Source organism: Hyperolius riggenbachi, chromosome 2 (genome assembly GCF_040937935.1).
Source record: "Hyperolius riggenbachi isolate aHypRig1 chromosome 2, aHypRig1.pri, whole genome shotgun sequence".
NCBI lineage: Eukaryota > Metazoa > Chordata > Amphibia > Anura > Hyperoliidae > Hyperolius > Hyperolius riggenbachi.
Genome location: NC_090647.1, coordinates 345084555 through 345097910, shown reverse-complemented (window position 1 = coordinate 345097910; position 13356 = coordinate 345084555). Strand labels below are relative to the sequence as shown.

At 42.8% G+C, this 13356-nt stretch overlaps 1 protein-coding gene across 2 annotated transcripts in view; it reads left to right on the top strand.

Annotated features, from left to right (window-relative positions):
- Positions 1-7339: 7339 nt before the first annotated feature.
- The window catches only part of GNAT2 (G protein subunit alpha transducin 2), a 29313-nt gene continuing 23296 nt past the window's right edge, over positions 7340-13356 (top strand). Inside the window, exon 1 of one of the 2 annotated variants that reach the window (XM_068269520.1) lies at positions 7340-7908. In XM_068269520.1, coding sequence (XP_068125621.1) covers positions 7791-7908 — 118 coding nt within the window. In that variant the 5' untranslated portion in view covers positions 7340-7790. Of the gene's footprint in view, positions 7909-12711; positions 12855-13356 lie in introns of those variants that run through there. The other variant, XM_068269521.1, reaches the window with a different exon arrangement.

The following is a 13356-nucleotide window of genomic DNA, read 5'->3' as shown; positions in this document are numbered from 1 at the left end:
ACCCTCTCCACCCACAGTATCCCCTGGTACTCAGTGGACCCCTGTCTCCTCATAGTATTTCCAGCAGTGTTGGTGGCTTGGACCTGGTGATGGTGCCCCCACAATTACCTGCCAGACAGCTGTATTGGTCCCCCCCCCCCCCCTCCATCTGTAGCAACAGCATCACTGACTTACCAAGCTGCAGCGAGTCAGAGACACCAGTGTCCAAAAGTAAGAAAGAGGCGGCACACCACTGTCTGAAAACCGTTTCTTGTATTACTGAACAGTGACACAACATGTTACTGACACCCAGGTCCTTCATCAAGTGTAAAACAGCAACTCAACACACTTGCAATATAGATATAGGCTTAGGTGAACTGCCCCACCTGGGCTGGACATTCGCCATATCATAAATATCATTAACCTAATTCTAAATGCAAATGTATGCAAACTAGCTTCCACCATGGCAACAGCACTGATGAGACGTCACATGACTGCATCACTCTTGGGGCCCCCTACAGACTCTGGGGCCCTGGGGGCGATTGCCCTCATTGCCTTAATTGTAGCACCAGCCCTGTGTATGACCATTAGCTTGCTGACTAGTATACGACTGTGATTCACAGTCATCTGCCACCGTGTATGACCTGGAACTGAGTGAATATGTAATTAGTCTGTACTGTTAGTGCGTACTGGTGGTACCACTGCCTTACTTCCCTCAGTCCCTATACTTTACGCATTAAGACCTGGGTGTAACCGAGGTCGGGCAGATGGTACTGTGTCTCCCAGGGCCAGTTTTCTCATGAAGCAAGGTGAAACATTTGCATCAGGCGCAGATGCAACAGGGGTAGCATGTTTGTACTGTGTTTACACTAACAGCATACAGTCAGATTAGGAGGAGAAGCAAGAGGAGAGCGAGGTGGAGAGGCCATCATTGGGGCAAAGTAGCTTGTTGTGCTGTGTGAGGAGTCTGACGGTAAGTGAGGAGGCAGGAGAGCAACAGTGTTTCATTTGACTCGCACAGCAGAAGGGAGGAGGTGGCACTGCTGTCCTGACTGAGGAGGAATGGAGTGGCTGAGGATGAGCAGTTTATTTGTCAAAGACTTACAGCTAGCCAGTGTGCTATTGTGTTGAGCTGCAGCATGTCATGTGAGAGCATTAAATGAAGCAGAGTAAATTGGCGGGTGCTGTGTGATCACCATAGATGGGGGTGGGGGGGGGGCATCCTTGCAAGTTTGCCTCAGGCAGCAAGCAAGTCTAGAACTGGCCCTGGTGTCTCCCGTTCAAGTGGGGATGTGCTACACAGGGTGAAGATTGCAGAGATAGATTGGTGCATAGGGACTGATATAAGGTGGTGGATCTGCTGCTCCTTACAGGCTTAGGTCTTGATTAACGAAGCAGTGCTAACTGTTAGCACGCCTGTGAAAACCCCCTTAGCACGTCTAAACAAGCTTTTCGCGCATAAAACTTTACGCGCGCAAAACTTTATGCGCGTAAAACTTTACGTGCGCACTGCACAGAGCGCAGGGCGCTCCGTGTGAAGTGCCCATTAAAGCCTATGGGACTTAGCGCACGCATAGGAATTTGCTTAGCGCGCGATCTGATTGAGAAAACCGGTGCTAACCTACTTAGCACCCTGGTTAGCGCGCCTAAAGACTTTAGACGTGCTAAGTAGGTTAGCACCGCATAGTGAATCAAGCCCTTAGTGTTTTAAAGTAAAACAAGTCTTACCATAAATGAAAACATTAGCTATGGCAGCCTGTACTTTGCAGGCATGTCCTTAATTGCAGTGTCAGCGGAGTTGCATTTTCAAAATTCACTCATCCCTAATCCTGTCTTTCTTGGTTTTCCCATGCAACTCAGAATGCTGGTCTAACAGAGCAGCGGATGCTTATGTAACCCTAAGCTCATCCCTTTGATGTTTCACACTATGACAGCAAAGTTGGGCATTTATATTTCAGCGTTTCTTTAAATAATTCAACAGCAGCAGAAATATGCGTAGCTCTGTGAAGCTACAGAGCTAGGAAGTATGCTTACGATGATAGAATGTTTTATTGACATTTGTAAGGAAGTTATGAAATGTATTTATCCAATATGTACAAAAAACTGTTTAGTGCCTATATCACTGTCCACCAATACATGCCACATCCTAAGTCATACTTGTCTTGCAGCTGATAAACTCTGAAGGTTTTGGTTTGTTTCTATTTATTTAAACCAGACCTGAAGAATAAACTGTGAGGCTGCCTAGGGTTTGATCACACTAGCACTGCAAATGGTCAGATTTACAGAACAGACCACAACAGATCAATAAACATATTGGGCCTGATTCACAAAGCGGTGCTAACAGTTAGCACGCTGGTGAAAAGCCCTTTATCACACCTAAACTCAGTTTAGGCATGATAAGTTTAGGTGTGATAAGTTTAGGTGTGATAAGTTTAGGCATGATAAGTTTAGGTGTGATAAGTTTAGGCATGATAAGTTTAAGCACCAACTGCAATAGCACCGCAGTGCACAGCTGATCAAAAGTTTTGCGCTAGCAAAGTCTGGTACACTTCGCATAGAGTTTAATGGCGCTGCTTTGCGTGCGGGACTTTGCACGCTATCTACACTTATCTAAACTTAGCATGCCTAAACTTATCACACCTAAACTTATCACACCTAAACTTATCACGCCTAAACTGACTTTTCACCAGTGTGGTGCAAAGGTTATCACGCCTAAAGTCTTTTAGGCGTGATAACTGAGTTATCACCGCTTTGTGAATCAGGCCCTTTGAGTGATCCTATGTTAAACATAGTGTTCAGACATGTGCCAACATCTTCAGTGTCCATTCCATGCATTGCAGTGACAGAACCCAAACTCGCAACATGTACAGCTTTAAAAGTCGGACATGCTGGTATGACATGACTGATGCTATGGACATGTCGAAATGGTTTATCCGTCTGTGTTCAGTTCCATGGATAATAAAAGCCTATGCGCTGTCACCATCCACAGCACTGAACACCAGTGTGTGAACCTAGCCCTAAGCTTCATACACACACTAATGTTTCTTGGCTGAGGAGGCTTGTGGGGGTGCCTTTGCTAAGGAACTAGCTTGTGTACAGCAGCCCCCCAACCCACCTTGATAGATCGGTGGTCAATCCGCCTTGGCATTGCTCTCTCACCTGCCCCTCCTGCTCCGTTGGCCTTCCTTTTCCCTCCATAGCAACAGAAAATATCCCTAGCCAGTAGGCTGTAATTATTAAATATACATTTTTTTTACAGCCTCAGCCCCAAACTTTTTGACCAAAGTATCGACTTCTGATTCCTGCCACGTGACATTTCTTGCACATGTGCTCCTGGTTTTACTGATTTCTCTCTGCCAGCTACTTGATGATAGAAGCTAGCTGTAGTAAATTCCAGGGGGTCCTGTTCTTGTCCACATTTCTGAGTAGTGGAAATGCCAGTTCTTCACTGCAATGCTATCCTTCTTCTTCTACATTAATTAAGCTGAAAAAAAGTCACATGAAAAGGTGGTGGGCCTAAGCCATCGTAAAGCACTCCAGTTCCTCTGTCAAACAGGAGAAGGCTGGGGATCATTGCTGGCTTGATTTCTTTTTTTTTTTTTAAAGACAGCATTGTGAGATTACTAAGTTGATTCATTCTCTTTATTTTTTAATTTTTTTCAGTTTAGGTCCACTTTAAGATCTGTTTTCCTGTCACACAGATAAAAAATCCTAGACACGGAAAAAAAATATATTCACCTGTTCAGAGCAGGTAGGGGAGGTAGTCGTTGGGAGAATGGTTCTAAAATAAAAGTAGGGGAGACATTCACTAGTGACTAGTAGAACAACATAATTAAAAATTACTGCTGTCAGCAGATGAATAATGTACTAATTAATGACCCATTAATTCATGATTTTAGAGATTTAATACCTACCCTATTTTTCGGACTATAAGACGCTCTTGACCATAAGACACACCTAGGTTTAGACGACAAATACCAAGGGGGAAAAATACTAAACCTGGTGCATCCATGGTGCAGGGGTGTTTGTGGTTGTTCTCCCTCAATTATTATGTCCCCCCTTGTACCTCTTTTGTCTCTCTGTGTTCCCATGTGCCTACCTTTGTGACCCTTTGTGTCCTTCTGTGTCCTCCTGTGTCTTCCATTTGTCCCCTCTGTGCTCTTTTGTGTCCTTCTGTGTCCCCAAGTTTCTGCATCTGTGCCCCACTGTGTCCCACATGTGTCTGCCTGTGTGCCCCTTTGTGTCCTTCTGTGTTCCCCATGTGTCCACCTCTGTGCCCCTTTGTGTCTTTCTTTGTCCCCATGTGTCCGCCTCTGTGTCTGTCTGTGCCCCTTTGTGTCCTCCTGTGTCCCCATGTGTCGCACCTTTGTGCCCCTTTGTGTCCCCATGTGTCCGCCTCTGTGCCCCTTTGTTTCCCCTATGTGAATGCCTCTGTGCCCCTTGTGTCCTTCTGTGTCCCCATGTGTTTGCCTCTGTGTCCCTTTGTGTCCCCCATGTTTCTGCCTCTGTGCCTGTGTCCTTCCGTGCTCACTATTGTCCCACTTATGTGCCTGTGTCCTCCTCCTTGTCCCTTTGTGTGCCCCTGTGTCCTCCGTTTCTGCCCCTATGTCCCCCATGTGTCTATTTTTCCTCCTGTCCTCCTCCATTCCCCTCCCTGTACAGTAATTGGCAGCTGTAGCCACATGTATCTCTCACCTGACTTGAGGTAGCCCGTGGCGATCAGCTTATCTCCGCTTCCTCACTCTTCTTCTAGTGACAGTCACATAATGACGAGATCAGCAGAAGCTGGCACTAGGGAAAGAGTGAGGAAGAGGAGAAGCAGCTGATCGCCGCAGGCTCCCCCGGGTCACGTGAGAGATACACGCAGCTGCCCCTGCCAATTACTGTACACAGAGGGCAGCAGAGTAGGACCATTAGACAATGCAGGGAGTCCCTGACATTGCGGCAGGTTGGTGGTTTGTATATGTGGGCGTTTGTAAGTTTGGGACTCCCTGTATTTGCACTGTAAAAAGTAGGGACTTTTTCTCCCCACTTTTGGGGGGAGAAAAAATGTGTCTTTTAGTCCCAAAAATATGGTAATTTTATGATCTATTTAGTTGAATGGCTTGCCTTGCAATCTAAGTGAGATCATTCTGTCACTTTTTGATTGTAACCAAGGACTGAAGTTGACAACGTTTTATTGCTCATGATGGCTACGCCATTTCTTCTGTGAGAATCCTGTGCAAAATAGAAAATCTGATGTATATCCGTTATAAAATGATCAGCGCCAGTCTAGTTTTACCTACTTTGGTGTGTTGCCAATTGCAACCTGTGGGAATGGAGAGCAGGATGACAGCACTTGCATTGATTCAAATAAATCTAAATATAAACAGACAACAAGAAAAGAGGGAACAGGACACAAAGCAAGGTAGGGCTCTGCCAAGTGTCCATCTCACAGTCTAGTTGAAAAGAACCTCCTTGTTGCTTTTATTGGTTTGTGGGATGGCAATGGGATGTACCAATTCGTTGGAAAAAAAAAACAAGACTCTCAAAACAACTTAACTTGCAGTCTTCACCACTGGGAATAGGAGGCACGGATCTACGCAGCTCTGATCATGTGCGTAGCCTGGGAGTTCTAATTGATGGGGATTTAAACTTCAGAACTCAAATCTCTGCTGTGGTGAAATCATCCTATTTTCACCTGAAGAACATTGCAAAAATCAAGCACCTCATACCCCCAGAAGATCTGCCAACCTTAGTCCACGCCTTCATCACATCCCGACTGGACTACTGCAATGCTCTCTACACTGGCCTTCCAAAAAAGGTCTTGTACCGCCTACAGCTGATACAGAAAACTGCTGCCAGACTGCTAACCAACCAACCCCGTCACTGCCACATAATGCCAGTCCTGCATTCCCTTCACTGGCTACCTATAGAATGGAGGGTCCTATTCAAGATCGGCCTACTGACATTTAAATCCCTGAATAATCTAGGCCCTGGATACATGAAAGATATGTTACAGCTGCGTAGCAATCCCCGCATTCTCAGATCCACAGGTTCTAATAATCTAGTCATACCCAGAGTCCACTTGGAAACTTTTGGTCCCAGAGCCTTCTGTCATGCTGCCCCTACGTTTTGGAACTCCTTACCTCAACAGATCAGGACAGCCCCATCCCTGGACGTGTTTAAATCCAGACTGAAAACCCACCTGTTCAGTCTGGCATTTGCAGAAATATAACTTTTGTTGTGTGAATACTTCATCCTACTAATTACTGAATCTGAGAGAGCCTAAGCGCTTTGAGTCCTATGGGAGAAAAGCGCTATAGAAATGTTATTGTATTGTATTGTAAGACTCCTGTGCAACACTGAGCGCAAAGGAATATCTAGACCATTTGGGCACATAGAAAAGAAGAGTTTGGCGATTAATAAATATACTTGTTGTCACCTTAGGTTACTTGCTCCTACCATGTAATTGTAAGTTAGAACATTTTGTATGGCAGATTCCCTTTAAAAGTGTATGCCGCTGTTGCAAATGAAATATATTTTTTTTCAGGCGGCGACCTGCAGTCAACACATCAGAAAGAGCTGTTTGAGATAAAATATAAAAATAGAACTACCGTTTAATATGTTAGTTAGACCAGTTACGCTTGGGGCCCAAATATGATCTATTGATAACCAAATAACCTTCAGTTTGAAAATAACATATTTGACAATAAATGTGCAGAAGCCAGAGAGCGAGAAGGATGGAGCAATTCAGAAGGATTAACTCAGAAATCCTCCACTTTAAAGAGCTTAGTACAGATGTCTGATTCCTGTGTCAGGAGATCCTGGCAGCAAGGCTGTGGGATTAAAAGCAGTTGGTACCTGTCACATTCACTTAGCATGTTCTACTAGATGCTGCAGCAGTTGTTAGAAAGCAGGGTGCCTTGGGTGCTTTAGGGAGTCACAAAGCTATTAAAGGCAATTATCTGCGTGTACTTAATATAATCGATCAAAATGTTTATTCTATTTAAAGTTTGATTCACCTTCCAGAACCATCTGATGATTACTATATCAGGGATACAACTCATCCACTTTCTTAACAGATCAGGAGTGAGTTTAAATACCACAGTATATTCTACCGCTAAATGTATTAATCATAGTTCAATAGACACCAAGCACTAGATTATGTGATTAGCATTGTCTACAACATTCAGTTATTCATGCCTCCCTAATTCAAGTGTGTTTGTGGCCAAGAGATTCATATTTGAATAAGCAATGAATATAGCTAAGACGATTTTGTTAGCAACTTTCAATCCAGGCACATAAGAGCACCCTCCCTGTAGCACTAAGCCACAAGGCCTCTAATGGGATTTCTTAGGTCAGGTGATGCCTGGAAACCTTTCATCCCAGGACTTCATCTAAGAAGGATCAGAGAAAGGCAGAGGAAAGAACAAGGATCAAGAGAGACACCAAAAACCAGGAAGATCTACTATATGTGGCAAGAAAACCTCTTTGAACTGTGCAACATTAAATCAGACCAAAAAATCAGGAAAAAAGATGGAAATCATGGAAAACATGCTCTAGCACAAAACAAGCCTATCAAGTAAGTTTAGCAAGCAAATTGGATTATAGCAGTGCAGATACTTGATATCTAATAAGAAGGTTGATTTATACATACGAAAAAAACAGCCGAGGAGCAAAAGACAAAAAAAGTGACGTAAAGAAGAATATAATACATCGCTCACAAAGTGGAGGGCAAGGAATCACAGGGCGGAGTGACACCGGAATCCGCAGCGCAGGAGCTGGAGGATCTGGAGGAGACTGTTGATATAGAAGGTGGAGACACAGACATGGGAAGTGGAGCAAGTGCAGAAGACAAGGAACTGGCAAAGAGATCAAAAGAGCTTGAGAAAAAATTACAGGAAGATGCTGCAATTGATGCCAAGACTGTTAAACTATTACTACTTGGTGAGTGGCAAATGTTTGTTGTTATGCATACTGTGAGAAAAATGGCAGCTAAAAAAATTATTAATGAATTCAATAAACATAATAAATATGCCCAATTTTTGCCAATATGTATTTGTTGGGCAAATCAGAAAATTATGTAATATAGTAATGCATTGTAAACTGGCTTACAAACCATATTCAAATAGGTGCCATTAATAATACATACCGTACTCAAAATTAATGTTTCCTATATTCAAGGTATAATGTCCTGCAAGACCTTTGATAGGAATGGACAGACACCCACTCAAAGCAAATTGACACGCACCATGTTCCACCTACTGCTTGTTGCTGGCACTAGAGCAAGCATACTTTACTGCCAACCCAATTCCTACAGTCTTTCAGTCCTGCTGAGTTGTAACTAAAGTGATCTTGAGCCACACTAGTGGTACTGATCTTATACTTTGGGAAAATAGCGCTAAATAGTCTAAGGTCATATTTTGTGTTCCACAAGGTTCTTTGAGACCATTAGAAAACAAAATCTAATTGTACCTTTGGAAGATACCTACAACAAACACTGAAAATATTGTACCGTAATTGTCATTGGAAATTACATAAGTTTTACATTTGAAGTTAAAATACATGTATCACATAAAATTTGGCAAATAAGACAAGAGTGGCATGGTTGTCATCAAGTAAATATTACCATGCAATGCCTTTTACAGTTTTTACAGCTAGTATAATTCTTTCTTGGGAAATGTTAAACTGCAGTTAACAGCTTCTACAGTGATAAAAGGCATGGGGGTGAGGGTGGGGGGAGATCTCAATTATATGAAACAGTTCACTAAATTAAATAAATTCCTACTTGCAAACAGGCGACAAGGATATAATCATCTAGTTTAAATATACAAGTGCCACATATAGAACATTCGCTGGAAGGCCGTTCATGTTGTGATTGGAGGGAATGAGTTTAATCTGCAACAAGGAAAATGTTCTTTACTCTAAGCATTGTGAAAATGTGTAATAGTTTTTCACATTAAATTCTTCTGTCAGACACATCCCATCACTGTAAAAAGGCTTAATTGTCTTACTAAAAGAACAAAGTCTATAAAGCTACTTGCATTGCTAAAACAAATGCCATAAGGAGCTAGCAATTTTGTTTAACCAATTAATTGTTTCCTTGCTAAAGAGAATAGGTTCACTTTTATTTTCATTTTTTTTTGTCTTCCCCTGGATTAGTTACATGATTCTGAGGTTGTAGGCTTTTCTTTAGTCTTAAAAAATAGAGGTATGTGTTCTTAGCAAATCTAAATATGAAAAAACAAAGCTAGATAATTGAATGCTAATTTATTATAGAAAGAACTTCAGTCAAGGACACCTTTTCAATATAAAAGCCTTATTAATTTAACTGTTTACTTACCTATGGCTAAGCTGCCTTTAGCTGAATTAATGTGATTCAGGCAGCAAATCATAATTAAAGTGAGGAGAGTGCTTTTTATAGAAACTAGAAATCAGTAATGGTGGAGTAGTATGACGTGTGTGGCATCAGGAATGGTGGGGGAGCAGGATTGTAAAGGAGTCAGGGAAGACCAGTGGTGGCGCAGCAGAGTAGGGTATAAGGAAGTCATTCCCAGTGCTACTGGAGGAAAATGGGATATACTAAAGAATGGGTCACTGATGCTAGAGCATGAAGGAGATCAGGGAATGAAGATCATCAATAATGGTGGAGAAAGGTTGGAAAAGAAACAGCGATGGTGAGTGGGAAGGAAAAGGAACCTGAGACCTGAGATGGGATGCATGAACAAGATGTGCAGTGCAGATTAGTGATGCTAAAAAAAAATACAGGAATGGAGCCATTGAGAATGACAGATGGTGGAGCATGATGGGACATAGGAGAGTGGGGACTAGTGATGGTTGAGTGGGACAGAGGCAAGGCATTGGTCATCAGTCATGTGGGTGTAGGTGACAGTAGAGGAGGGAAGGAGAGAAGACAGTGAGGATTTGTGATGCGGTGGTGGGATGGGAGATGCAGCAGTGTGAATCAGTGAGACTGGAAAAAGATGGAAGACACAACAGCGGGAACCATCGATGGGATCAGTGATGGTGGAGCAAGATAGAACAAAAAACAACAGGCACTGAGAATGGTAAAGCTGAATGAGAGATAAGGCACAAAAGGAGGACATGGCACCAGCTTATTGGGGAGAATCCTGAGTGCCGTATTGACTGCAGTCTCCAAGAGAACCTCAGCTGTATTCATATCCCAGACTGAAAGAAAACATCACTTTGCAATACATCGCCTGATTAATATGTATTTTTATTTCAGTGTGCACAATTATATTTTTTTGACTGTATCTTCATGTAACAGAACACAATGTACTATTTTCTGAAAATTGTTGTGTAGCCTTAATCTAAATCAGCCCACTCTTTTCATGGGTGACTTAGTCCATAAACATCATCCCCCACAAGAGCTGACGCCTAGAGAAATATGCAAACACAACACAAGCTAATAGTGTTTAGAGAGTAATACTGCTGTAGATTGTGATTCTTGAGATATGCCCTCTCTTCGGTCTCTAATATACATGTTTCTAATCTCATGTTATAACAGAAACAGAATCTGACACTCATTAGCTTAATGATTTCTGAGGGCAATTAGCAAATGCGTAATGCCAGTAAGTAGCAATGCAGGAGCATATTAAAGGACATTGTCCCCTTCATGACAGTTTTCTATGGTGCATTAAAAATAATGTATTTGTAAATACAGCAAGAAGCTGTATCCCGTTTCTTATTACAGTTTGAATCTTATTAGCTGGGTAATGGCTAAGTGTAACCAAACTTTTCATAGTATGTTGAAGTAACAATTAATATCCAAAGGATCTATTCACACACTATTTACTGTGTTGTACCAATAGGCACAATATTCTGCCAATTGTGGTGCATTACTTTGATATACTGTATCCCTTTGATATAATACCAACTGGTACTGCACTGCTTAGCAACACATGGCACAGGGCATAGCAAGGCAGTGTGCTTTGCCCTAGTTACTAGTGTGGGCAAGCCCTAAATCTCACTTATGTGAACAGCAGATCTTTTGCTTTGTCATTACCCTTTGTCATTATTTATCTGATAAAAATGAATTAAAAATGGAGAACCCATGTGTAAAAAAGGACGAATACACCACAATTCAATAGCTTATTGAACCACATTTAGCAGTAAGCACATAGAGTAACTTTTTTTGCATGGCTTTATCAGTCTCTAAAATTTTCACCTACTATATTATTGAGGTTTACAAACATTCATGCATGCACAGTTCTCTTAAGATCCTGCCACAGCATTTCAATAGCTTTAAGGTTTGGACTTTGACTAGGCCACTGCAACACTTTAATGGTTACCTTTTTCAACCATTCTGGGATCATGTTGCATGACCCAGTTTTGTCCAAGCTTTATTTGTCCCAGAGATGACAAGGTCTTGTCCCAGCAAAACAAGTCAAAATGATCATCCCTCTACCACTGTGCTTGACACCTGGTATGAAGTGCTGATATGCCAAATGTGGCACTGTGAATTATGCCAAAATATCTCTAGCCGGTCTCATATGTTGAAAGAGCATAACTTCAGAGGTCTTAATGATGTAGTTCAGGTGTTTTTGCAGTTTCTCTTAGTTTGTCATGGTCTCACTTTGAAGTGAATTTGCTGGGACATCTTCATTGGGAAGATTGGCAACAACACTGCTTCTCTAGAATCATTGCTAATGTCTTTCCTCCTTGGCATTGTAGCATTACACACCTGAAAGCTCTAGCAACTTAATTCCTAAGTGGTAAGGCTGTACTTTATTTTTCACACAATGCTTCTGCTTTTTGACTTGGTCTTTGGTAAATAATGGTACAGTGTAGTATGTCAAGTGTTGTGTCTCATCCGAAGCTGTATTTACCTATGACATGCTAAGGAACAGATGATTTTTAGTATGTTCTGCAAAACTATGAGTTGAAAGAGGGAGTATTTTGCTTTTCTCGTGACTGTGTGTAGCTGTTGGGTCAAAGTGTGCCCTGATGAATTCTGAATTGAACCTGATGGAAAACCAGCCCTCAGATGTTAGGGCAGCAATAGCTAGCTATCTGTTTTTGTGAGTATGCCAGTGACATAATTGGTAAGAGCAAGGGAACGTTGTGTCAAACACTGCAATCATCTGTAAAAAAGCAGGTCTCAACAGGTGAGGTCATCTGCTCCTCATACAGTACATAAGCATCAAATCAGATGGAATCGGCCTGCCGCCACTTGGCTACTCTAGGTCTTGCCATAGACTGCAATAAAAACTTGTGACTCATTTTGATATCTCTGATGAAGATGGCACAACTCTAGATTTCCAGGTGCTGGAATCTAATCCATATAATACAGTAATTATCCACAAGCCCCACACACTGTAAAACAGGAAGCATCCTTTATTGTTCCATTATGCACATATCACAATCTATTGATAACCAATGATCAGTTTGGGTCCGCAGTGAGTATTTTTTGTCAAGGCACAGGCAGGCGATCATACACATGGCACTAGGCCAGGGGTGCCCAATACGTCGATCGCGATCTACCGGTAGATCGCGAACGACTGTCTGGTAGATCGCGGCGGCGTGGCAGCAGCCTGTCATATTTTACTGCCGGCTCACTGCTCTTCTTGATCGCGGCCGCCGCGTTGTGTTATATTGTGCTGCTCTGCTGCCCAATGCAGAGCAGCACACGGCCAATCAGAAAAGCCAGGGGAGGGGAGAGGAGTGGCAAGGGGAGTGGCGCCGCATGAAAGGGGAGAGACGCAACTGAATGAGAGAAAGCGTCTCCCCCTCCACCAGCACTTCCTGTATCGATAGCCGTCCTTCCCCTTTCAGGGCTCCAGGCTATTTCATGTGGTTTAGGCAGGAAGAAGAGCTGCTGGCGAGTCGCTGTGTGAGAGAAGCCACACAGCAAGGAGAGACCTGCACAGAAGGTGACGAGGGGAGACACACAGGCGTGTGTCTCTTTTTATAATAGGTGGAGACAATGGATTTGGGGAAAGCTGAACTATGTGGGGAGTCTAATTACTTTGTATAGGGGACTACGCTCTGCTTGAGAAAGGTGGGGGGGGGGGGGGGGGGGTGGGAGGAGGATTGAATCTATGCTGGGATGGGGAAATATGTTTATTTTTGCTTGATTCAAGAGGTAGCTAGCCCAATTATTTTTATTAAAGGGGACTCTTCTTAAAAATATGCGTGGATTTAGGGGGGACTCTGATATACATTTGAAAATGTAAATAATTATAGGAGACTGCCTAATTACTATGTTTTTTGATGTTTTTCGGGGGGGGGGGGGGGGGATTAGTGGGGGGCGCTGTAGTGCAGTAGATCGCGGTGACCGGATAATTCGCAAAGTAGCTCGCGAGCTGAAAAAGTGTGGGCACCCCTGCACTAGGCTATTCAATAACACATGGTCTTTTACAGTGTACCTGAGTG